This window comes from Lolium rigidum, chromosome 7 (genome assembly GCF_022539505.1).
Source record: "Lolium rigidum isolate FL_2022 chromosome 7, APGP_CSIRO_Lrig_0.1, whole genome shotgun sequence".
In the NCBI taxonomy this organism is placed as follows: domain Eukaryota; kingdom Viridiplantae; phylum Streptophyta; class Magnoliopsida; order Poales; family Poaceae; genus Lolium; species Lolium rigidum.
Window position 1 is genome coordinate 249062359 of NC_061514.1, and position 26125 is coordinate 249088483.

General features: G+C 48.1%; 1 protein-coding gene across 1 annotated transcript; it reads left to right on the forward strand.

Moving 5' to 3' along the window:
- The first annotated feature begins 162 nt into the window (after nucleotides 1-162).
- Nucleotides 163-12624, forward strand: LOC124672621 (GDSL esterase/lipase At4g10955-like). Its single transcript, XM_047208821.1, has 2 exons — nucleotides 163-394; nucleotides 11681-12624. Exons 1-2 carry the CDS (start codon nucleotides 163-165, stop codon nucleotides 12622-12624), a joined length of 1176 nt encoding a protein of 391 aa, XP_047064777.1.
- The last annotated feature ends 13501 nt before the right edge of the window (nucleotides 12625-26125 follow it).

Sequence of the window (26125 nt, forward strand, 5' to 3'; positions counted from 1 at the left end):
TATATATATGCTCCTCGTTGCAGCACCGTCTTCACAGCAAAGCACAGAGCGCACCCAGGAAGAGTTCTACAGAAGTACACTTAGCTCAGCAGTCTGAAGTCTGAACTGCCTCTTGATTCCCCCTACCACCTGCTGACGCTGCTGCCTCTTCTAGTTACCTCGATGGCTTCGAGTACCGACCTCACCGACCGCTTCGACGAGTCTGGGCCGACTCATATGATGCCCACTGGTGGTACTTCTGCGACAAAGATTGACTGGTATGTTTCGTCTCCTACCCTCCTCCTCGATCATATGGTGGTCCAACAGCATTCAGGTGGTTCTAAGCTAACAATGGATGATTCATGGTACAGGGAGAGCGAAGAGCACCGCCGGTGCATCGCCGCCTGCATCGTCAAAGCACTACCGGAAATCTGGACTCTGCCGTGTGCCCAGTACCCACGGCAAACAGCATAGGACACACGGCAAACACTCTGCCGTGAGTTCCCACACGGCAAAGTGCACACGGCATAGAAGGCCACGGCATAGAATCTTTGCCGTGAGCATACGCAGACCCGCACGGAACAGTTTTTGCCGTGTGCTGTGCTGAGCTCCACGGCAAAGTAAAGCACATAACGACGTCCCCACCATCGACGGAACCAGACGGTAGGCCCGTGGCGCAGTATGCCGTGAGCGTCGTCTTCGCCGTGCGCCCTCGTTTTGATGTTTGCCGTGCGTCTGACTATGCCGTGCGCCATCTCTTCGTCGTGAGCCACTCTTCGCCGTGAGCCGTCGCTACGCCGTGCGCCACTCTTCGCCGTGAGCCATCCCTTCGCCGTGGGTCTGTCTATGCCGTGTGCTTCCTGGAGAAAGACTCACGGCAAAGCCTTCTCCAAGGATTGCATACGCCCTCCCAGGCACACAGGTGGGCGACGCGTGGCCTCTTTGCCGTGAGCTAGCGCACGGCATAGGTCATTTGGTTTGTTTGCCGTGAGCTTGCACACGGCAAATAAACACTGTTTTTTTTTATTTATTTGTTTACAGGAATCCCTGCAATTGAAATAGAGATATTAATAGAATTGCATCTAAGCCAACAACACTGGCACCACAGCAACATATTTGCATCAAAGCCAACATAGATTTATAATACATTGACAAATAGTGCATAATACAAGTTCCATGACCACAAATAGTGCATAATACAAGTTCCATGACCACAAATAGTGCATAATACATGTTCCATAACCACAAATAGTGCATGACACATGTTCCATAACCACAAATAGTGCATGACAAGTGCATGGGTTCATAATTCATTGACACATTGCCCAACACCCGAAGATCTAAGAGTTTCATCCTTCATGTTGAGGTTTCAAAGCCGGCGGACGATGCCGAGGTTGTTGAAGCTAGGCTGTCCCCCTATAGGCGGCGTCATCAAGTTGTCATTCCCATCCTGAATGGATGGCCCATGAAGCTCAATGTTGTTGGATCCACCCGAGGCATGTAGCTACAAGATAGAAACATGAATAGGCAGCTAACACAAGCCAATACACAAAGTAGAAGCCTTAAAAGTAGACGAACTCTGTGGCACAAACTCAGTTGCACCTCAGCAATCAGGTTTCCAATTCTTTTTTATAGATAATAATCAAGGGCAGCAAGTTTATTGGATACAACTTACCCATGTGTTGATGTCAAAAGGAGGTGGATCAAGCATAGGAAGAATGGTGCCACTCGGCATAGAGGCCTGCAAATCAAGAGATGATATTGTGAAGCTTTTGCTACTTCCCGTGAAGTCAACTGACCAAGAGAGAACCAGGAAGAGATTAACTGGTAATTAACTAAGTGTAACTAAACCAATGTGCTACGTACAAGAGAATATTTTGGAACCTGGGGCACATGGAATTAGACTTCGTCTTAGGTTCTATGAGCAAGAACTCACCGATAAGTGGGCATCGTGGGCACTGAGCTTCCGTGTCATCCACAACATCATCTGCTGCATCGCCATCTTCTGCTGGTGCTGAGTAAGGAGGGCCTCGGCCTACTCCCTCTGTGCCTTCTCAGCCTCCAATTCAGCCTACGTTGTGTCATCGGAAGGTCATGGATGTTGCAATAGAAAAAAAAATGAAGTGTAGGTGACCAAGGAAGAAGAACATACCCGGATCGCGTCAATGGCTATAGACGACGGTGTCGGGCGGGGCTCTACAGCAGGCGAGGAGCTCGTGTTTCCACCTTTGATTTGTCTCAAATACGGGATGGTCTTGGGATCGACGGCCCCATCACAGACAAACAAGCGACCATGCTTCTTGCCCTCTCCCGCACGCATGGCAACCTCGGGGTCAAATGGCTCGGTCTCGGGGTTCGCCTCGTCGCCATGAGTCTGGGCAAACTTGGACCGGTACTTCTTGTCCTTGGCTTCGGCGATCTTGCTAACCCACTTCACCGTCACGTCTTTTTTGTCCGTCTTCTTGCGGTGGTCGCCCCAGATCTTGAATAACGAGGACTTCACGCCTGTCTCTTTTTCCTGCAAAAGATAGCACAATGATACATGAATAGGGGCGCATTTGCGGAATAAGGAACAACATGATGATCAAGGTAACAATTACAGATTAACTAATGCATCTACCTATTAATATGTAGAAACATTAGCTAAAATTTTGTTGGCACCTGAGATGGGACTATGTGTTCCAGTGATGTACACCTCATGGTTAGTATAATCTGGTTCAGTATGGAAGATGCCACTAATCCTTACAGAAATGCAGTTTGGTGCTTATTATAGGGGAAAAAATGTTTGTCAATTCCTGTGAGAAAAACCCCAGTTTTACAGTTCAGAATGGTTGCTAGACTCATCAGCACTACAATCAGATGGCCTGTGCATTTTATTCAGTCAGTTTCGACTCTGATGGCCTGTGCATTTTCTTCAGTCAGTTTCGACTCTGATGGCCTGTGCATTTTTTAAAAACTACAATCAGATGGCCTGTGCATTTTCTTCAGTCAGTTTCGACTCTGAACTCCCGCGTGCTGTGCTAGTGCTACAGCCTACAGCGTCAGGTCAGTCTGCCCCTGGTATTATGGCCACCCTGGTATTATTTTAGTAGTATCTTAGGACAAAGGAAAGATTTGTTTTTCCAGTAGTACTCAAAAAATCTTAGTGCTGCACATAATAGCAAGCTCAATTCGAGCACCAACATAGTACGAGCGACGATTTTAGAAGTATACATAGTGTGAAAGATAAGAGAATCTAAATAAGGTCAGTTAACATGAGCTAGACAAAGGAAAAAGATATGATCTCCACATTGTACCTGAACCAATGAATGATGGTGAAGAGAATGCATTTTCTCACTTTTTTCTGCTTGCATATGGCGAGGGGGACGCTGCCTTGCGTGTGTGATCCGCCTCCCATCTCGGCTCTCTTTAGCTTTTGTTCTTCGTGCTTCCTCTTGTACGCGGCGCTCATGGGTGGACCCAGGATCAAAATCAAGAGGGGGCGAAAATGTGCTAACGGGGAAAAATCTCACGCTAAGTGGGGGCAAATGACTGTTTTTAGCTTACTAATACAAAGGGACAAAAATTTGAGTGGGGGCATCTGCCCCCCATGGCTAACACTCTAGATCCGCCCATGGCGGCGCTTGTGTAGTGACGAACCATCGCGTGCCAGACTTGCGGTCTAGCGTGACCTACATACAGAGGAGGGCACTGCATATGCACAAAATACACATATTAGTGAAAAATGTCCGGCGGTCACCAAGTCACCAAGTCGGTAAGGCGGAAATGAAAGTACCTGCAAGTACTGCCACGGCTGGAAGTTCACGATTTCTCGGGCTTGCTCCTTCCGCATCCGGAGCTTGCGTTTCTCAGCATACCAATTGCGGATGGACAAAACACACCCCTCATAGTGCGCATCAGTCACTTTCTTCCGCGCTATGTTGCCGGCCACTTTTATGCAATCATCGCGCTTAGAATCGGGGTCCATAGTAAAGTAGGTCTACAAGGATGCAAAATTGTGAAAAAAAAAGACATTAGTGAAAGAAAGTGACAAAAAGTAGGATTTCGAGCCAGAGTTACCGAATGACAAGAGAAGTCAACTTAACTTACTCAAAATTCACGGATCACCCTACTCTGGCAGTTCTTGAGCATCCTCGTGTGTGTGGTCTCCGGATCAGGTGCGTGCGCATAGTGGCTCCAAGTCCAAGCTACCTCCTTGCAACCATTAGGCATGGTCACAAACCCAGGCCAGTGCTTTCTTACAATGCATCCAAGGATGCTCGAGTAGGTGCGCACTATGTAGCCTTCCTTGTACACGAAGGAGCTGTACAATGAAAAAACAAAAAAGCTATGAGAAAATAGTGATGAAAAGTTGTCAAAAAATAAGATTGTCAAAATTTGTACTTCTCCACTGCCGGGACGAGCGTAACAACCCCGCCGTTTGCCTCCCACTCAGGAAGGCCAGGTAGGTCTGCAACCCCACGCTGGTAGGGAACACGTGTTCCAGGCTCAAGAGGCATCCCGTGAATCTCAACATACTCCGCCGGTTCCTTCCAAATCCTGGTGTCCCCCTCCTCGTCCTCCTCCTCTTCCTCCTCCTCCTCCTCCCCCTCCTCGTCCTCCTCCCCCGCCTCCTCATCCTCCCTCCCCCCACCCCCTCCTCATCCTCATCCCCCTCCTCGTCCTCCTCCTCCTCCACCTGCTCCTCGACTGGAGGAGGAGTAGATGGCCGTCTAGCCCTCTCACGCTTCAGAGGTGGTGGAGGACTAGGAGACCGTGTGGAGCCTGAAGTGGAGTCTGAGGGAAGTGGAGCCTGAAGTGGAGAGAATGGTCGACATGCCCCTAACTTTCTTCGAGGGCCTCTTTCTTCCTCCTCCTTTGTGCCCCCCTCCTGGCATGTTGGAATCACCTGCATTCACAAAAAATAGTATCTTCATTAGTACACATGATTATATCAAATGATGTAGACAAAAGAGAAAATAAGTAAAGCAAATAATTAGAAATACAACATGGCATAGATTTCTTACAAAAACCGTAGAATGCAAATAATTAAAATACATACAAAACACAAATAGAGTTCTCACAATCACCATTACATAGAGTTCTCACAATCACCATTACATAGAGTTCTCACGAATATGCTAGTTTTACAAATCACTATTACATAGGGTCGGTAAGTACTTCAGAAGCCCGTTTCGAGATCATCACGAACAACCGACGGGCCACATGCTTCATCATCGCTATCAAGCTCCCACCAATAATCAGGCATGTAATCTGGAGGTGGTTTTGTTGGCTCATCTTTGTCAAGGCCTGCATGGAACCGATCAAGCAAAGTCAAGTCTTGTGCGTTCTGAACCTCCTCAACTACATCATCCACAGTGTCTTCCGCCTCAACACCCTCTTCTTCTTCACCGTCTATGACCATGTCATCATCAGTCAGTAAGTTGATAGTGAATTTCCCTGGGAGCCCTTCCTCCTGAAAACACTCGCCATCATATGTTGAGGGGTCAAGGCGACGGTAGTCGTCCTGGTCTGGCTTAGGCGGCCTCGTTGTGCGTCGGCACCGTGATCACAACATCCCAGCCCTGCGTACGTTTTTGGGGTTTTTGCACGGGTACGGGAGATAGAATACTTGAAAGGCCCGGGTAGCCAAAATATATACATCATCTCCCGCATAAATGGAGCTTCGCTCAACTTCGACCCAGCCAATTTCAGGTTTCCGTTTCACCCGATGTGGGTCGAATCGGTGGCACTTGAATACAACGGGGTTTAGCCCTTTGCCGAAACCATAATTCAGCTCGTATATACCCTCGACTCTACCATAGTAATGGAGCCCATCCGAGCCTTCACATAATACCCCGCTATTTGTTGTCTTCCGGTTGGCCCGACGTTGTGTGTACTCATGGGTATGGAAGCGATACCCATTGACGTCATAAGCATCGTATGCATTGACGGGTGAGGTAAAGCCCTTGGCGATTTTTTTCAACTCGGGTTTCATCTCGGGGTCAATTTTTGCCTAGAAGTTCACTAGGAAAATTTAGTAGGAGAAGTGGTCAAATAATGTACGTAGTACGAGCAAAGTTATATAGAAAGGTACCAAAGTCGAGAACCAGTTAATGAAACCGTAACCACCACCGTTTACAAAGAGATCATTTTCTTCATGTTCCGTTGGATCCCTTCTTAGCTTCCAATATTTTTGGGTGAATTGTCTATGGCAATGCAAAGAGGAAGTGTTAGCCACGGACTAACAAGTGAAAGTTTGTGAATAACTAAGTAGTGAGCACTTACTCGACGTACGGCTTCACTTCATCCATGCTTTTCAAGACATATGAGTGGATTAAACCCCATTCGGGATTCGTTATCTTGCGCCTCTTCATGCCTCTTGATGTGCCACCTAGCCCTATGAAGATGCCAAGCTTGGGTACATCATCAGGGTTGGCGGCATTGTAACGAAGGATTGGATTGTGTTGAGTGGGAATGTTTTCATCATAGTACTTTGTCGTGAAGTTTGACACCTCCTTGTTAAGGGTTGCCTCGGCTATGGATGGCTCGATCTTGCATTTATTGCCATATTGGTCACGAAGCTTCTTATTTTCTCTCTCAGGGCCATACTGCCAACGGGTATGCACAGTGGACCCCAGTAACGCCTCCTGCGGGAGATGCAAGATCATATGTTGCATCGGATTAAATAACCCTGGCGGAAGGAGCATCTCTAGCTTGCAAAGCAGCTCGGGTTCCCGTTTATCTAGCTTCTTGACCACTTCACGGTCCAACTCCTTAGCACAAAGTTGGCGGAAGAAATAGCTCAACTCCGCTAGCACTAGCCAAGTCTCCTCGTCGATATAGCCTCTAATCATGATCGGCATTATCCGCTCAAGCCACACGTGATAGTCATGACTCTTGAGCCCATGCACTCGCAACGTCTCCAGGTTTGCTCCCCTCATCCAGGTTAGGCTGCATACCCATCGAGGAAGAACAAGCAGTCGACAATCCACTGGAATATTTCCCTCCTTTCGGGCCTTGAAGGGCAGAACGGGGCCTTTCGCTTAGTCCACCTAGGTCCTTTGACTCCAGGAGGCTGCATGTCCAAATGTGGCCTATCGCACCATTCTTGTTGATCGAGTCTAGCCTTAATGTTATCCTTCGTCTTCTCAGTGTCCATAATCGTGCTCCAAAGAGCCTCGCTGATATTCTTTTCGGTATGCATTACATCAATGTTATGCGGAAGCTCGAGATCTTCAAAGTAAGGAATCTTCCATAAGCATGGAATGTGGGTCCACTGGTGTGTCTCCCCGTATCCCACGATGCGGTATGGCCCTACCGGGCGCGCGCGTGCACCCGTCCGCCAACGCACGAAACGGAAAACATTTAGCACATAAAATGACACGTCCTAGACCTAAAAACATTTTTCCCTCCATTTATTGAGCGAAGGAAAGTGTGGCCCCAGTTCAAATCCGGTCAGTTTCCAGCGGATTCGGCGGGACACCGCAGGAAGCGGGAGGGATTGCCCGGATGGCTACCGCGCGCATATGGCATGTGATAGGTGGTGCGTAGGAGGTATCCTACCGATGCGCGGAGGTCTCGCGCAATTCTAAAATGCGCACCATGTAGCTGCTTCACAAAAAAAAGCCCTTCCGGCACCCCGAAAATGGAAAAACCGTCGCCCGTGTGTCGGATTGGAAATCCGCGACCGAGGCCTTGCTTCCCATCCTAAGGCCCACGCACGTGCCAAATATGGCCTCGTTTCGACAAACTATGTTGTGAAACGGGCCGTTTCCTACTCATTTCCCCTAAAAGCCATAGAACTCCGGACGTGATAGCCCTATCCGTGAAGGGTTTTTCAAAATAATTGCCGTATCCCAATTCCGTCTTTTGCAGTGGTTAATAGGACACATAAAATGACACCACGCGGATCCGCTCGATTTTTTGGCTCCGTTTACTTTGCCAAGTGTGCAAAACGGGGCCACCGGGACATGCGGTATGGCCGTCACGGGAGCGCGTGTGCACCCGTCCGCCAACGCGGGAAACGGAAAACATTTAGCACATAAAATGACACGTCCTAGACCTAAAAACATTTTTCGCTCCATTTATTGAGCGAAGGAAAGTGTGGCCCCAGTTCAAATCCGGTCAGTTTCCAGCGGATTCGGCGGGACACCGCAGGAAGCGGAGGGATTCCCAGATGGCTACCGCGCGCATATGGCATGTGATAGGTGGTGCGTAGGAGGTATCCTACCGATGCGCGGAGGTCTCGCGCAATTCTAAAATGCGCACCATGTAGCTGTTTCACAAAAAAAGCCCTTCCGGCACCCCGAAAATGGAAAAACCATCGCCCGTGTGTCAGATTGGAAATCCGCGACCGAGGCCTTTCTTCCCATCCTAAGGCCCACGCACGTGCCAAATATGGCCTCGTTTCGACAAACTATGTGGTGAAACGGGCCGTTTCCTACTCATTTCCCCTAAAAGCCATAGAACTCCGGACGTGATAGCCCTATCCGTGAAGGGTTTTTCAAAATAATTTCCGTATCCCAATTCCGTCTTTTGCAGTGGTTAATAGGACACATAAAATGACACCACGCAGATCCGCTCGATTTTTTGGCTCCGTTTACTTTGCCAAGTGTGCAAAACGGGGCCATCGGGACATGCGGTATGGCCGTACCGGGAGCGTGTGTGCACCCGTCCGCCAACGCGGGAAACGGAAAACATTTAGCACATAAAATGACACGTTCTAGACCTAAAAACATTTTTCGCTCCATTTATTGAGCGAAGGAAAGTGTGGCCCCAGTTCAAATCCGGTCAGTTTCCAGCGGATTCGGCGGGACACCGCAGGAAGCGGGAGGGATTCCCAGATGGCTACCGCGCGTATATGGCATGTGATAGGTGGTGCGTAGGAGGTATCCTACCGCTGCGCGGAGGTCTCGCGCAATACTAAAATGCCCACCATGTAGCTGCTTCACAAAAAAAAGCCCTTCCGGCACCCCGAAAATGGAAAAACCGTCGTCCGTGTGTCGGATTGGAAATCCGCGACCGAGGCCTTGCTTCCCATCCTAAGGCCCACGCATGTGCCAAATATGGCCTCGTTCCGACAAACTATGTGGTGAAACGGGCCGTTTCCTACTCATTTCCCCTAAAAGCCATAGAACTCCGGACGTGATAGCCCTTTCCGTGAAGGGTTTTTTCAAAATAATTTCCGTATCCCAATTCCGTCTTTTGCAGTGGTTAATAGGACACATAAAATGACGCCACGCGGCTCCGCTCGATTTTTTGGCTCCGTTTACTTTGCCAAGTGTGCAAAACGGGGCCGCCGGGACATGCGGTATGGCCGTACCGGGAGCGCGCGTGCACCCGTCCGCCAACGCGGGAAACGAAAAACATTTAGCACATAAAATGACACGTCCTAGACCTAAAAACATTTTCCCTCCATTTATTGAGCGAAGGAAAGTGTGGCCCCAGTTCAAATCCGGTCAGTTTCCAGCGGATTCGGCGGGACACCGCAGGAAGCGGGAGGGATTCCCAAATGGCTACCGCGCGCATATGGCATGTTATAGGTGGTGCGGAGGAGGTATCCTACCGATGGGCAGAGGTCTCGCGCAATTCTAAAATGCGCACCATGTAGCTGCTTCACAAAAAAAAGCCCTTCCGGCACCCCGAAAATAGAAAAACCGTTGCCCGTGTGTCGGATTGGAAATCCGCGACCGAGGCCTTGCTTCCCATCCTAAGGCCCACGCACGTGCCAAATATGGCCTCGTTCCGACAAACTATGTGGTGAAACGGGCCGTTTCCTACTCATTTCCCCTAAAAGCCATAGAACTCCGGACGTGATAGCCCTATCCATGAAGGATTTTTCAAAATAATTTCCGTATCCCAATTCCGTCTTTTGCAGTTGTTAATAGGACACAAAAAATGACGCCACGCGGCTCCGCTCGATTTTTTGGCTCCATTTACTTTGCCAAGTGTGCAAAACGGGGCCGCCGGGACATGCGGTATGGCCGTACAGGGAGCGCACGTGCACCTGTCCGCCAATGCGGGAAACGGAAAACATTTAGCACATAAAATGACACGTCCTAGACCTAAAAACATTTTTCCCTCCATTTATTGAGCGAAGGAAAGTGTGGCCCCAGTTCAAATCCGGTCAGTTTCCAGCGGATTCGGTGGGACACCGCAGGAAGCGGGAGGGATTCCCAGATGGCTACCGCGCGCATATGGCATGTGATAGGTGGTGCGTAGGAGGTATCCTACCGATGCGCGGAGGTCTCGCGCAATTCTAAAATGCGCACCATGTAGCTGCTTCACAAAAAAAGCCCTTCCGGCACCCCGAAAATGGAAAAACCGTCGCCCGTGTGTCGGATTGGAAATCCGCGACCGAGGCCTTGCTTCCCATCCTAAGGCCCACGCACGTGCCAAATATGGCCTCGTTCCGACAAACTATGTGGTGAAACGGGCCATTTCCTACTCATTTCCCCTAAAAGCCATAGAACTCCGGACGTGATAGCCCTATCCGTGAAGGGTTTTTCAAAATAATTGCCGTATCCCAATTCCGTCTTTTGCAGTGGTTAATAGGACACATAAAATGACGCCACGCGGCTCCGCTCGATTTTTGGCTCCGTTTACTTTGCCAAGTGTGCAAAACGGGGCCGCCGGGACATGCGGTATGGCCGTACCGGGAGCGCGCGTGCACCCGTCCGCCAACGCGGGAAACGGAAAACATTTAGCACATAAAATGACACGTCCTAGACCTAAAAACATTTTTCCCTCCATTTATTGAGCGAAGGAAAGTGTGGCCCCAGTTCAAATCCGGTCAGTTTCCAGCGGATTCGGCGGGACACCGCATGAAGCGGGAGGGATTCCCAGATGGCTACCGCGCGCATATGGCATGTGATAGGTGGTGCGTAGGAGGTATCCTACCGATGCGCGGAGGTCTCGCGCAATTCTAAAATGCGCACCATGTAGCTGCTTCACAAAAAAGCCCTTCCGGCACCCCGAAAATGGTCTCGTATTTTTTCAAATTTTTTCGAATTAGTTACGCCCGATTTAGACCCGCATGAAATGACGGCGCGCAAAAACTCCCGCTCGCGCCTTGGCGATGTGCGGACTCCCACTTTAACGGTCGAAGGACATGTGTGAAAGCCTGGTAGAAGTTGAAATATTGCAATACATGGCTTCCCAGTGCAATATATATGGAAACGAATAGGAGGGACATGTGTGAAATTGGGGAAAATGAAAAAACAAAACGGTTTGCCGTGTGCAGCGAAAAGGACACACGGCAAATACTGCATGTATGACGTGCGCTATAGTTATGCCTCACGGCAAAGATTGCATCTATGCCCGCCAACAGAAACGCGCGCCCAAATCAAACATCCGCGGGAAAACATAGCGCGGAATGAAAAAATGAAAATGCAAAATGTTTGCCGTGTGTGATGGCACGCACACGGCAAACAATTTCCGTTACGACGTTGGGCGTGGATGTGGGCCGAGCGTGCCAGTATGCCATGCGGCCTGTTTTGCCGTGCGTCTTCCGCATTCTTTGCCGTGCGCTTTGTTTTGCCGTGCGTTTTATGCAGGTTTTACCGTGTGCTCGTTCTTTGCCGTGCGCTTCGGACTAATGTGCCGTGCACTTTTTCTATGCCGTGCGCTGGCTCTGTAGGCTCACGGCATTACATTCTTTGCCGTGTGTTGCCGCACGGTAAAATTTGGGCGCACGGCATAGACAGATTTTCCGGTAGTGAAGGCACTTACGCCCTAGAGAGCGACAGAACCATGTGCAGGCAGGGCCTGCAGGCCAAGTCGCTAGCGCCGGCGTGGTGGGAGAGCTTTCACTTCCGCCTCAAGGACGTGCTCACGGACGACTCTTTCAAGCACAGGGGGGACAAGTTCATCTTCGGCGCCATCTACGAGTACGCCGCCCCGGCGGGTGCGCCACCGCGCCACCCATCTGCTCCGCAGTACATCGTCGCCTTCCGCGGGACCATGATGCGGCACCCCAAGGCGATACAAGACGTTTACCTTGACGGCAAGATAGTGCTCAACCGCCTAAAGGGAAGCAATCGCTCCCAGCAAGCACATGCCGCGGTCCACGAGCTCCTCGCCACCATCGCCAAGCAGAGAGAGAGCTGCGTCGTCTGGCTCGCCGGCCACTCTATCGGCGCGTCACTGGCGTTGGACGTGGGGCGGACTACGATGGATCAGCAGGGGCTCGGCCTCCCGACCTTCCTCTTCAACCCCCCGCATGTGGCATCCACACAGGCCATAAACCTGCTTCAACCGTCGGAGGTGGCCAAGAATGACCTCTACGCCACGAGCAACCTCGTGAAGGCCGGTCTCGGGGTGATCCTCGGTCCCCACCGGAAGCGTATGGCGAAGCTATTCGAACGGTTGTCGCCATGGGCGCCCAAGCTATACGTGCACGAGAAGGACTTCATCTGCCAGGGTTTCATCGACTACTTCCAACAGAGGGAGCGGATGGAGGAGCGCTTTCGCGGCGCCGCCAAGTCGGCCATGACGCTGTCGTACCGTGACATATTCCACCACCTCGTCGGCCATGACAAGGAGCGCCCTCACCTCCTGCCATCAGCAACGCTGTGGAAGAACTCCAGAATTGACGACGCGAGCTGGCTCACCAAGCGGTCCAACGTGCATGGCCTCCAGCAGTGGTGGAAGTCCGACGCCTAGCTCACCTTGAGCCCCAGGCATTACACATACCCTGTAGCAAAGACTTTCGTTTTTTGATTTTGCTACATCAGCTGTTGCTTCTTGTCAAGTTACACTCGAGAGTGCGATCAGATTTGATCTTGCTTATGACGCTCCACTTGGTACTCCACTTTTTGATGTGGTTGTAGACCTGAAGAGTGCTCACATGTATGCCAGCGAATGCAAGAACATCATCAACTACCTTCTTCATCTGACAGAGCCGCTGTAGATGAGCTCAACCAAGCGTTTTAGCACAAACTATGACATCTTAGGTTGCCAAACCATGGCAAGTTGGTTTGCAAATAGATAACGATTAGCATTGATAGATGGAGTAGAAAGATCAAAGGATCCCAATTGTATGATTGCCTACATGGCAAATAGCAGAAGAACGTAGCTAAGCATTAGCACATCAAGGAACTACCACACATCCTTAAGCATTAGCACATCAATTAACTACCACATCCTTAAGCATTAGCACATCAATGAACTACATCCTTAAGCATTAGCACATGAATGAACTACCACATCCTTAGCATTAGCACATCAATAGACTACCAGAAAAGAAAGAGCGGTCTTACACTCAGAAGAGCCACACACAACACCGAGGTCGGGGAAGCAAGAGACCCTAGCGAAGAAGCAGGCAACACAACCATCCCCATGGAAGAGTAAGATGCAACCTCGACAACCGTCCCCGTGGAAGAGTCAGAAGCAACCTGGACAACCTTTCCTGTGGTAGAGTCCGATCCAACCATGGCCGACGATGAAAGAATGGCCTACAATGGATTCTATCAGATCCCCTTGTGTACCCAAAATTGCTAGGTCTAGGGTTTGCATAAGCGTACAACCACCGGAGTGACCGGCGCAGATGAAGAAGACGACAACCTAGTCACCGCCGCCACAGCCAACGTCGTCGCAGCCAGCCTCGCCGACCATGCGGGTGAGGATAAGCCGACCATGTCGTTTGATTAGGAAGGGTGGATGAGCTCGAAATGGGAGGGAATGGGGGATTTGGATTTGGCGGTGAGAGAGCCGTCCCTATATACGGTGGCAAAATTTGGAGGGCGGTGACCGAATTGATCCCGTCGATTTTTTGCCGTTCCGTGCGAGATCGCGCCATCTCCCGTCGGTGGCTCTGCAGGAACGCGCCATTGTCGCTTTTTGCGAAGACGAGGGTGGCTCGCTGGAAACGGCCGATTCGGGTGTTCCTCCCAGGCCTGGCCCCGAGATGCTTTAAGAAGTGTTGAGGGGATGACCTCGGGTATGTCAAAGGATTGGGAAACAGCTGGCTTGGGGCTGGCTGCACCGTGTTAGGCCCGACAGAGGAGCAGCTAGCTTGACCGTGGCCGACTACCCCGAGGTCGGTTGAATCCTCGTCTGGGCCAGCTTGGCCATGGCCGGCTGCGCCATAGTGTTGGCCGACTTTAGCATCATCTGGTTGGCTTTAGGTGGGCTTGGCCAGTTGCAGCACCGCCTGGCCGGCTGTGCTCATTGCTGGGCCCGCTTCGTCATTGCCCTGACCGGATCTGGAAGTTGGCGGAGCCTTGCCGAGAAGCCATCAGGACTCTTGTATGGGTGCAGAAGTCCACGAGGATATCCCATCCTTCCTGTCGCGGGATACTGCTTCTCTACAACGATCTTCATGACATGAGCGTGAGGATGGCCCGGTTCTCCGGGGTGGCGCGGGCTAGGAGCTAATCTACGAGCCATCCCTCCACCGGTCGGGTCGCTGTCGGAAGCGAGAGAAGGACGAGACGTGGGCGGGCGCCCGGGGATCCCAGGGCCTCGGGAGAGGGCGAGGGAGCCAAAGTCGGTAGCGTACCCTCTAGGGATCTCCTTGCAAATGTTCCGGGCACTATATAAGCCCCACTAGCACCCCTCTCCAGGGGGATCAGACTCATTCTCTTTCATACATCACATACGCCACTGGGAGCAGGGAGAGACCTTCGTCTACCTCCAGCCCGCTCCCAAGCCGGATACATCTCTAGGAGTACCATTGTACTATCCACCACTTATACAGATCAGGCAGGAGTAGGGTGTTACCTCCACACGAGGGCCCCGAACCTAGGTACGTCTTCGTGTCGCTGGTGCTCATATCCGCCTCCGGAATCCGCCGTACACTAGTGGAAAACAGGGCTTCCGTGGGAGCCTTTTGTCGCGGGCGCGCCTGCACCCGCGACAAATGGCCTGGCCACGTCGCCCCGAAACCATGTGGAGCGCGCGGAGGCTTTTGTCGCGGCCTTTTGTCGCGGGTCGTAATACGGCCCGCGACAAAAGGGGTAGGAGCGACGTGGCCACCCCTTTTGTCGCGGGTCGTAATACGGCCCGCGACAAAATGTCCCCCCCCCTATATATATAGAAGCAGCCAGCCACCCCCCCACCTCATTTTTTCCTTGGTGGTGAAGGTGGAGGTGTATGCTAGCTCATTTTTTCTACATGTGCACAAGAGGTGTTTGATGGAATGCTTGTGAGAGGGATGCCACTTGGTTTTATTTGATAAGATTTCTCCTCTTTTTGATCCAAAAAGGTTAGCAACTATTTTCTCGACTATATATATATATGCATAGTCCGTACAATACTAATTTTAGCAAGGTGATTGCATCTGATACATATATAATTGTACTTATGATGCAGATGAGTCATCCATGGATGTACGGTAACCGATGTGCTCCCGCTTTCGAGAGGGCGTGAATTCTTTCCCGCTTGTGGCCGAGGCCAACAAGTCGAAGCAAGGTTTTATGTGCTCGTCCATGTCTAAAATGTAAGAACGAGAAGGATTACTCTTGCTCAAGAGATATTAAGAGCCACCTGCTTCGGTTTGGGTTCATGTCCAATTATAATGTTTGGACCAAGCACGGAGAAGAAGGGGTTATGATGGAAGACAACGATGAGGAAGAAGATAATGATGAGAAGTATCGATCTATGTTCTCTGAATGCTTTGATACCGCAATGGACGACAATGAAGAAGAAGGAGGTGAAGAACAGTGCATCGGATGATCCCGTTGATGATGATCTTCGTCGGGCCATTTCGATGCAAGAAGAGACCGTGACACGGATAAGGAGAGGTTGCAGTTCGACAAGATGTTAGAGGACCACCACAAATTGTTGTACCCAGGTTGTGAAGATGGGCATAGAAAGCTGGGTAGCATATTGGAATTGCTGAAATGGAAGGCAGAGGTCGGTGTGACTGACTCGGGATTTGAGGAATTGATGATAATATTAAAGAAGTTGTTTCAAAGAAATAATGAATTGCCCGTCAGTACATATGAAGCAAAGAAGCTTGTCTGCCCTCTAGGATTAGATGTGCAGAAGATACATGCATGCATTAATGACTGTATCCTCTACCGCGGTGAGAAGTACGAGAATTTGAATAAATGCCCGATATGTGGTGCATTGCGGTATAAGATCGGAAAAGATGACCTCGGTGATGTTGAGGGCGAGCCACCCAGGAAGAGGGTTCTCGCGAAGGTGATGTGGTATGCTCCAATAATACCACGGTTGAAACGTTTGTTCGAGAAACAAAGAGCATGCCAAGTTGTTGCGATGGCACATGGAAGAACGTAAGAAAGACGCGATGTTGAGGCACCCCGCTGATGGTCGGCAGTGGAGAAACATCGGGAGAAAGACGCGATGTTGAGGCAAGGAACTTATACTTTGGTCTAAGTACAGATGGCATGAATCCTTTTGGGGAGCAGAGCTGCAGTCACAGCACCTGGCCCGTGACTCTATGTATCTACAACCTTCCTCCTTGGTTGTGCATGAAGCGGAAGTTCATTATGATGCCAGTGCTTATCCAAGGCCCAAAGCAACCGGGCAACGACATTGATGTGTACCTAAGGCCATTAGTCGATGAACTTTTGGAGTTGTGGGCCAAACCAGGTGTACGTGTGTGGGATGAGCACACGGAGCAAGAATTTGATCTACGAGCGTTGCTATTCGTAACCATCAATGATTGGCCTGCTCTCAGTAACATTTCAGGACAGACGAACAAAGGATGAGACTGAAAGTAAATATTTGGGAAAAAGCAGAAAAGTTGTGTACCCGTTCAATCGTCGTTTCCTTCCGCGCAAGCATCCCTTAAGGAAAAAAGGCAAGCATTTCGATGGCGAGGCAGACCGCCGTCCGAAGCCTGTCCCCGTAGTGGTGCTGATATATTTGACATGGTCAAGGATTTAAATGTTATCTTTGGAAAGGGTCCGAGCAGTCGACACTGTTCCGAAAGACGATGACGGACACGCGCCCATGTGGAAGAAGAAATCTATTTTCCGGGAGCTAGAATATTGGAAAGTCCTGGAAGTCCGCTCCGCAATCGACGTGATGCACCCGACCAAGAATCTTTGTGTGAATATTCTAGGTTTTCTGGGCGTGTATGGAAAGACAAAAGATACAACAGAAGCACCGGAGGACCAGGAACTTCATAAAGGACGAAACGGCAATCATCCAGGGCAGTTTGTAGGGCCTGCCACCTATGCTCTTACCAAACAAGAGAAGGAGATCTTTTTGAAGCCCTATTCGGTATCAAGGTTCCGTCCGGTTTCTCGTCGAATATAAAGGGGATAGTAAATATGAAGGAGAAAAAATTCCAGAACCCGAAGTCCCATGACTGTCACGTGCTTATGACACAATTGCTTCCGATTGCATTGAGGGGACTTCTACCGGAAAATGTTCGACTAGCCATTGTGAAGATATGTGCATTCCCGAACGCAATTTCTCAGAAGGTAATGGATCCAGAAACTTTGTCAGGATTACAGGAAGATGTGGTCCAATGTCTTGTCAGCTTCGAGTTGTTGTTCCCACCATCCTTCTTCAATATTATGACGCACCTCTGATGGGGTTCGTTGCATGGAAAACAAAAATTTTCTACCGCAAACAAACAAAACCAAGATCCAATCTAGGAAAAACGCCAGATCTAATCTACTAGATTGAAGCAACGAGACGGATTGGATCTACATACCCTTGTAGATCGCTAAGCGGAAACGAGATTGAATCTCGTGGTTGATGTAGTCGTACACTTGCCGATCTCAAGATCGCGATGACGATCCCTCCGGCGCTGCAAACGGGCAGCACCTCCGTACTCGGTCACACGTACAGCTCGATGAAGACACCTCCTCCTTGTTCCAGCAAGCGGGGAGATGTGGTAGATGGGATCTAGTCCAGCAGCACGACGGCGTGGTGGTGGTGGAGAGTTTCCGCGGACAGGGCTTCGCCTGTACGCGTTGGGTGGAAGAAACTAGGCAAAAGGGGAAGCAAACGAAGCAAAACGGCTGCGACGCAAAAATCTGATTTCACGTGTGCGGACGTCCTCCTTTTATAGGCGCGTGTGGCGGTGCTGATCAACTTGGATCTCACGAAAAACAGCCGATCCAAACGATCTCTGCCGATTGGAAAAAGGAAAAACAACTTTTGCTTTCCTTTCCTGCCGTACGCGCGGACGCACATGGCCGGCCCATGGCTGTGAGCCAGCGACCCAGCTTGGATTGCTGGCCGGCCAAGGCCTAGCTTGCTCGTATGAGCACTGGCCAGCTCAGCCCGGCCATTGCTTTCCTCCTTTTTTTTTTCTTTGCCTTTTGTTTTGATAGTTTGTCTACATGAGCTACTAAATTGGCCCATTAGTAAAACTTCTCTAGACTACTTTTAGCCCCACATTTATTTCTACTAAATAAATTAATATTAATATTTACTAATTCAAGTAATTAATAAATTATTAATCATCTTCCCGGAACAATTCCGTAACTCTCCAAAACTATTTCTTTAATCCCGAATCTACCCCTAGCAACATCGCAACCTTAAGTGTGTCACCCTACGGTTCGAGAATGTGCAGACATGGTCGAGACTCCTCTCCGAGCAATAACCAATAGCGGGATTTGGAGATCCATAATGGCTCCCACATATTCAACGATGACTTTAGTGATCGATTGAACCATTTACATACAATGCCGATTCCTTTTGTCACACGATATTATACTTGTCCGAGGTTTGATCATCGGTATCACCATACCTTGTTCAACCTCGTTACCGACAAGTACTCTTTACTCGTACCGCGGTATGTCATCTCTCATGATCCAATCATGTGCTTGCAAACTATTCAGACGACATTCCACCGAGAGGGCCCAGAGAATATCTATCCGTCATCAGGATGGACAAATCCCACTATTGATCCATATGCCTCAACTCACACTTTCCAAATACTTAATCCCATCTTTATAACCACCCATTTACGCAATGGCGTTTGATGTAATCAAAGTACCCTTCCGGTGTAAGTGATTTACATGATCTCATGGTCGAAGGACTAAGGCAACTATGTATCGAAAGCTTATAGCAAATTGAACTTAATGACTTGATCTTATGCTACGCTCATTTGGGTGTGTGTCCATTATATCATTCAACTAATGACATAACCTTGTTATTAATAACATCCAATGTTCATGATCACGAAACCATGATCATCCATTAATCAACAAGCTAGTTATACAAGAGGCTTACTAGGGACTCCTTGTTGTTTACATAACACACATGTATCAATGTTTCGGTTAATACAATTATAGCATGGTATGCAAACATTTATCATAAACACAAAGATATTATAATAACCACTTTATTATTGCCTCTTGGGCATATCTCCAACAGTCTCCCACTTGCACTAGAGTCAATAATCTAGATTACATTGTAAGGTACCTAACACCCATAGCATTCTGGTGTTGGTCATGCTTTGCCCTAGGGAGAGCTTTAGTCAACGGATCTGCAACATTCAGATCTGTGTGTACTTTGCAAATCTCTACTTCACCATCTTCGATGTATTCGCGAATCGAATGAAAACGCAGCTTGATATGCTTCAGCTTCTTGTGTGACCTTGGTTCCTTTGCATTGGCGATGGCACCCGTGTTGTCACAATAAATGACTAACGGGTCCAATGCACTAGGAACCACACCAAGCTCAACAATGAACCTCTTCATCCATACCGCTTCCGATGAAGCCTCCGAAGCCGCTATATATTCAGATTCCGTTGAAGATTTCGCCACCGTGCACTCGCTTGGAACTGCTCCAACTTCATCGCCGCACCATTCAATATAAACACATACCCAGACTGAGACTTAGAGTCATCAGGATCGGTGTTCCAACTTGCATCGGTGTAACTGGTTACAACGAGCTCTTGGTCACCGCCATAACAAAGAAACATATCCTTAGTTCTTTTCAAGTACTTCAGGATATTCTTGACCGCTGTCCAGTGTTCCATTCCTGGATCACTTTGATATCTGCTGGTCAAACTAACAGCATGTGCGATATCCGGTCTAGTACACGGCATGGCATACATGAGAGAGCCTCATCGCCGAAGCATAGGGGATCTTGCTCATCCTTTCTCTTTCATCTGTCGTAGCCGGACCTTGAGTCTTACTCAAGACCTTACACAGCAACATAGGCAAGAACCCTTTCTTGCTTTCATCCATTCTAAACTTCTTTAGAATCTTGTCCAGGTATGTACTCTGCGAAAGGCCTATTAGGCGTCTTGATCTATCTCTATAAATCTTGATGCCTAAAATGTACGCTGCTTCACCAAGGTCTTTCATTGAAAAACACTTATTCAAATAACCTTTAACGCTGCTTAATAGTTCTATATCATTCCCAATCAATAATATGTCATCTACATATAATATCAGGAATGCTACAGAGCTCCCACTCACTTTCTTGTAAATACAGGCCTCACCATGAGTCCGTATAAAACCGAAGTCTTTGATCACTCTATCAAAGCGTAGGTTCCAACTCCGGGATGCTTGCTTCAGTCCGTAAATGGAGCGCTGAAGCTTGCATACCTTGTCAGCATTTTTAGGATCGACAAAACCTTTGGGTTGTACCATATACAACTCTTCCTCAATGTCACCATTAAGGAACGCCGTTTTGACATCCATCTGCCAAATCTCATAATCGAAAAATGCAGCTATTGCTAACAAAATCCTCACGGACTTTAGCTTCGCTACGGGTGAGAAAGTCTCATCGTAGTCAACTCCTTGAATTTGTCGGAAACCCTTTGCGACAAGTCGAGCTTTATAGACAAGTAATATTACCATCAGCATCTGTTTTTCTCTTGAAGATCCATTTATTCTCAACAGCCTTGCGGCTATCGAGTAAGTCTACCAAAGTCCATACTTTGTTATCATACATGGATCCCATTTCGGATTTCATGGCTTCTTGCCATTTGTTGGAATCTGGGCTCACCATTGCTTCTTCATACGTCGCAGGGTCCTCATCATTGTTGTCCACAATCATGACATTTAGACAGGGATCATACCAATCAGGAGTGGTACGCTCCCTCGTCGATCTGCGAGGTTCAGTAGCTTCCTCGTTCGAAGTTTCATGATCATCATCATTTGCTTCCTCTCCTATCGGCGCAGGCTGTACAGGAACATCTTCCGGTACTGCGCTACTCTGATCAATGAGAGAAGGTTCATTAACCTCGTCGAGTTCTACTTTCCTTCCAGTCACTTCTTTCGTGAGAAACTCCTTCTCAAGAAAGGATCCGTTCTTGGCAACAAAGATTTTGCCTTCGGATCCGTGATAGAAAGTATACCCAATTGTTTCTTTAGGGTATCCTATGAAGACGCATTTCTCCGCTTTGGGTTCTAGCTTGTCGGGTTGTAACCTCTTTACATAAGCTTCGCAACCCCAAACTTTAAGGAACGACTGACTTAGGTTTCTTCCCAAACCATAATTCATACGGTGTCGTTTCAACGGATTTAGATGGTGCCCTATTTAAAGTGAATGCGGCTGTCTCTAATGCATAACCCCAAAACGATAACGGCAAATCAGTAAGAGACATCATAGAACGAACCATATCTAAGAGAGTTCGATTACGACGTTCAGACACACCATTGCGCTTGTGGTGTTCCCGGCGGTGTCAACTCTGAAAGTATTCCGCATTTCTTTAAATGCATGCCAAACTCATAACTCAGATATTCGCCTCCGCGATCATAACGCAGAAACTTAATCTTCTTGTTACGTTGATTTTCTACTTCACTTTGGAATTCCTTAAACTTCTCGAAAGTTTCGGACTTATGTTTCATAAAGTAAATATACCCATATCTACTCAGATCATCCGTGAAGGTTAGAACATAACGATAACCACCGCGCGATGCTACACTCATTGGTCCGCACACATCGGTATGTATGATTTCCAATAAGTCCGTAGCTCGCTCCATTGTACCGTAAAATGGAGTCTTAGTCATTTTTCCCATTAGACATGCTTCGCATCTATCAAGTGACTCAAAGTCAAGTGACTCAAGAAGTCCATCGGAATGGAGTTTCTTCATGCGCTTCACTCCAATGTGACCAAGACGACGATGCCACATATAAGTAGAATTATCATTCAATTTAATTCGCTTAGCATCAATGTTATGAACATGTGTATCTCTACTATCAAGACTTAACAAGAATAAACCATTCATCTCAGGTGCATGGCCATAAAAGACATTACTCATATAAATCGAACAACCATTATTCTCTCGACTTAAACGAATAACCGTCTTGCATTAAACAAGATCCGGATATAATGTTCATGCTCAACGCAGGTACCAAATAACAATTATTGAGGTTTAAAACTAATCCCGAAGGTAGATGTAGGGGGAGCGTGCCGACGGCGATCACATCGACCTTGGATCCATTTCCAACGCGCATCGTCACCTCGTCCCTCGCCAGGCTTCGTTTATTCCGCAGTTCCTCGTTTCGAGTTACAAATGTGAGCAACCGAACCAGTATCAAATACCCAGTGCACTGCTACGAGAACCAGTAAGATAGACATCTATAACATGTATATCAAATATACCTTTCTTTTGATGAGGCCGCTCTTCGGATCAGCCAAGTATTTGGAGCAATTGCGCTTCCAGTGCCCCTTCTCCTTGCAGTAATAGCACACAATATCAGGCTTAGGGCCAGCCTTAGGCTTCTCCGGAGGCGCAGCAACTTTCTTGCCGCCCTTCTTGAAGTTGCCCTTGTTGTTAGGCTTGCCCTGCTTCTTGAAACTGGTGGTCTTGTTGACCATCAACACTTGGTTCTCTTTCCTTATTTCAACCTCAGCAGATTTCAGCATGGAGAAGAGTTCAGGTAACTCCTTGTTCATGTTCTGCATGTTGTAGTTCATCACGAAGTTCTTGTAACTAGGTGGCAGTGATTGGAGGACACGATTAATCCCCAGCTTGTTGGGAATCACTATCCCCAAGTCACTGAGTTTCTTCGCATGCCCGGACATAGCGAGCATGTGCTCACTGACGGAGCTGCCCTCTTCCATCATGCAACTGAAGAAGTGTTTCGATGCTTTATAGCATTCCACGGCCGCATGAGTTTCAAAAATAGTTTTCAACACTTTCATCATCTCATACGGGTCGTGGTGCTCAAAACGTTTTTGAAGATCGGCTTCCAGACTGCACAGGATGGCACACTGAACTTGAGAGTACCGAATTTTCCGAGTCTCGTAAACATTCTTTACTTCATCGGATTCAGTTTCGCAGGTGGGGCACCCAGCGGTGCATCGAGCACATATTGCGGGTTTCCACCAGCGAGGAAAATCCTCACATGACGGAACCAGTCGGTGAAGTTGCTACCGTTGCTCTTAAGCTTTTCTTTCTCTAGGAACCGGTTAAAACTGATGGAGGGGGACGCCATGATCTACAACATATTTGCAAAGAGTTTAGACTAAGTTTATGATAAATTGAGTTCAATTTTAATTCTGAAATTAACTAGGTGAACTCCCACTTAAAACAACATCCCTCACATTGTCTTAGTGATTACACGAACCAAATCCACTACACCAAGTCCGATCTTCACGAGAAAAGATGTAGCTTCAAAGGCGAACACTCCAAGCGTTCATCATATCATTCATATGACTCATGCTCTACCTTTCGGTATCCCGTGTTCCGAGACCATGTCTGTACATGCTAGGCTCGTCAAGGCAACCTTAGTATCCGCGTGTGCAAAACTGGCTTGCACCCGTTGTATGCACATGTAGAGTCTATCACACCCGATCATCACGAGATGCTTCGAAACGACAAGTCTTAGCAACGGTGCATACTAAGGGTGAACACTTTATTATCTTGATATTTAGTGAGAGGGATCATCTTATATTGCTACCGTCGCGATCTAAGCAAAAATAAGATGCATAAAAGGATTAACATCACATGCAATTTATAATGTGTGATATGATATGGCCTTTCTTTTTGTGCTTTTGATCTCCATCTCCAAAGCACGGACATGATCTCCATCATCACCAGCATGGCGTCAAGGTCAGTGGCGCCGCTTCATGGTTGTCCATCACTTATAGCTACTATAACAACTACTTGAAATAAAGCTATTACATGATGAATAGACACGCAGGTCTTTAACCAGAATTAAAGACAACCATTAGGCTCCTGCCGGTTGCCATAATACAACAATGAACATCTCATACATCAAATATAATCATCATCACATCATGGCCATATCACATCACCAAACCCTGCAAAAACAAGTTAGACGCCTCTAATTTGGTTTGCATATTTTACGTGGTAGGGTTTTCGAGTAAGATCCAATCTACCTACGAACATGAACCACAACGGTGATACTAGTGTTGACAATAGAAGTGCAAATTGTAATCTTCACTATGGTGGGAGAGACAGACACCCGCAAAGCCACTTATGCAATACAAGTTGCATGTCAAGCGTGGAGCAAGTCTCATGAGACGCGGTCATGTAAAGTTAGCCCGGGCCGCTTCATCCCACCATCCCGCAAGAAGCAAAGTACACAAACTAAAGCAACAAAAGCATCACCGCCCACAAAACTATTGTGTTCTACTCGTGCAACAGATCTATGCATAGACATGGCTCTGATACCACTGATGGGGTTCGTTGCATGGAAAACAAAAATTTTCTACCGCAAACAAACAAAACCAAGATCCAATCTAGGAAAAACGCCAGATCTAATCTACTAGATTGAAGCAACGAGACGGATTGGATCTACATACCCTTGTAGATCGCTAAGCGGAAACGAGATTGAATCTCGTGGTTGATGTAGTCGTACACTTGCCGATCTCAAGATCGCGATGACGATCCCTCCGGCGCTGCAAACGGGCAGCACCTCCGTACTCGGTCACACGTACAGCTCGATGAAGACACCTCCTCCTTGTTCCAGCAAGCGGGGAGATGTGGTAGATGGGATCTAGTCCAGCAGCACGACGGCGTGGTGGTGGTGGAGAGTTTCCGCGGACAGAGCTTCGCCTGTACGCGTTGGGTGGAAGAAACTAGGCAAAAGGGGAAGCAAACGAAGCAAAACGGCTGCGACGCAAAAATCTGATTTCACGTGTGCGGACGTCCTCCTTTTATAGGCGCGTGTGGCGGTGCTGATCAACTTGGATCTCACGAAAAACAGCCGATCCAAACGATCTCTGCCGATTGGAAAAAGGAAAAACAACTTTTGCTTTCCTTTCCTGCCGTACGCGCGGACGCACATGGCCGGCCCATGGCTGTGAGCCAGCGACCCAGCTTGGATTGCTGGCCGGCCAAGGCCTAGCTTGCTCGTATGAGCACTGGCCAGCTCAGCCCGGCCATTGCTTTCCTCCTTTTTTTTTCTTTGCCTTTTGTTTTGATAGTTTGTCTACATGAGCTACTAAATTGGCCCATTAGTAAAACTTCTCTAGACTACTTTTAGCCCCACATTTATTTCTACTAAATAAATTAATATTAATATTTACTAATTCAAGTAATTAATAAATTATTAATCATCTTCCCGGAACAATTCCGTAACTCTCCAAAACTATTTCTTTAATCCCGAATCTACCCCTAGCAACATCGCAACCTTAAATGTGTCACCCTACGGTTCGAGAATGTGCAAACATGGTCGAGATTCCTCTCGGAGCAATAACCAATAGCGGGATCTGGAGATCCATAATGGCTCCCACATATTCAACGATGACTTTAGTGATCGATTGAACCATTTACATACAATGTCGATTCCTTTTGTCACACGATATTATACTTGTCCGAGGTTTGATCATCGGTATCACCATACCTTGTTCAACCTCGTTACCGACAAGTACTCTTTACTCGTACCGCGGTATGTCATCTCTCATGATCCAATCATGTGCTTGCAAGCTATTCAGACGACATTCCACCGAGAGGGCCCGGAGAATATCTATCCGTCATCGGATGGACAAATCCCACTATTGATCCATATGCCTCAACTCACACTTTCCAAATACTTAATCCCATCTTTATAACCACCCATTTACGCAATGGCGTTTGATGTAATCAAAGTACCCTTCCGGTGTAAGTGATTTACATGATCTCATGGTCGAAGGACTAAGGCAACTATGTATCGAAAGCTTATAGCAAATTGAACTTAATGACTTGATCTTATGCTACGCTCATTTGGGTGTGTGTCCATTATATCATTCAACTAATGACATAACCTTGTTATTAATAACATCCAATGTTCATGATCACGAAACCATGATCATCCATTAATCAAC

Excerpts from the sequence above, each read along its gene's own strand:
- LOC124672621 (XM_047208821.1), top strand. The coding sequence starts at position 163 with ATGGCTTCGAGTACCGACCTCACCGACCGCTTCGACGAGTCTGGGCCG. Across the intron at positions 395-11,680 it reads CATCGCCGCCTGCATCGTCA|AAGGCACTTACGCCCTAGAG; the intron begins AAGCACTACCGG and ends TTTCCGGTAGTG.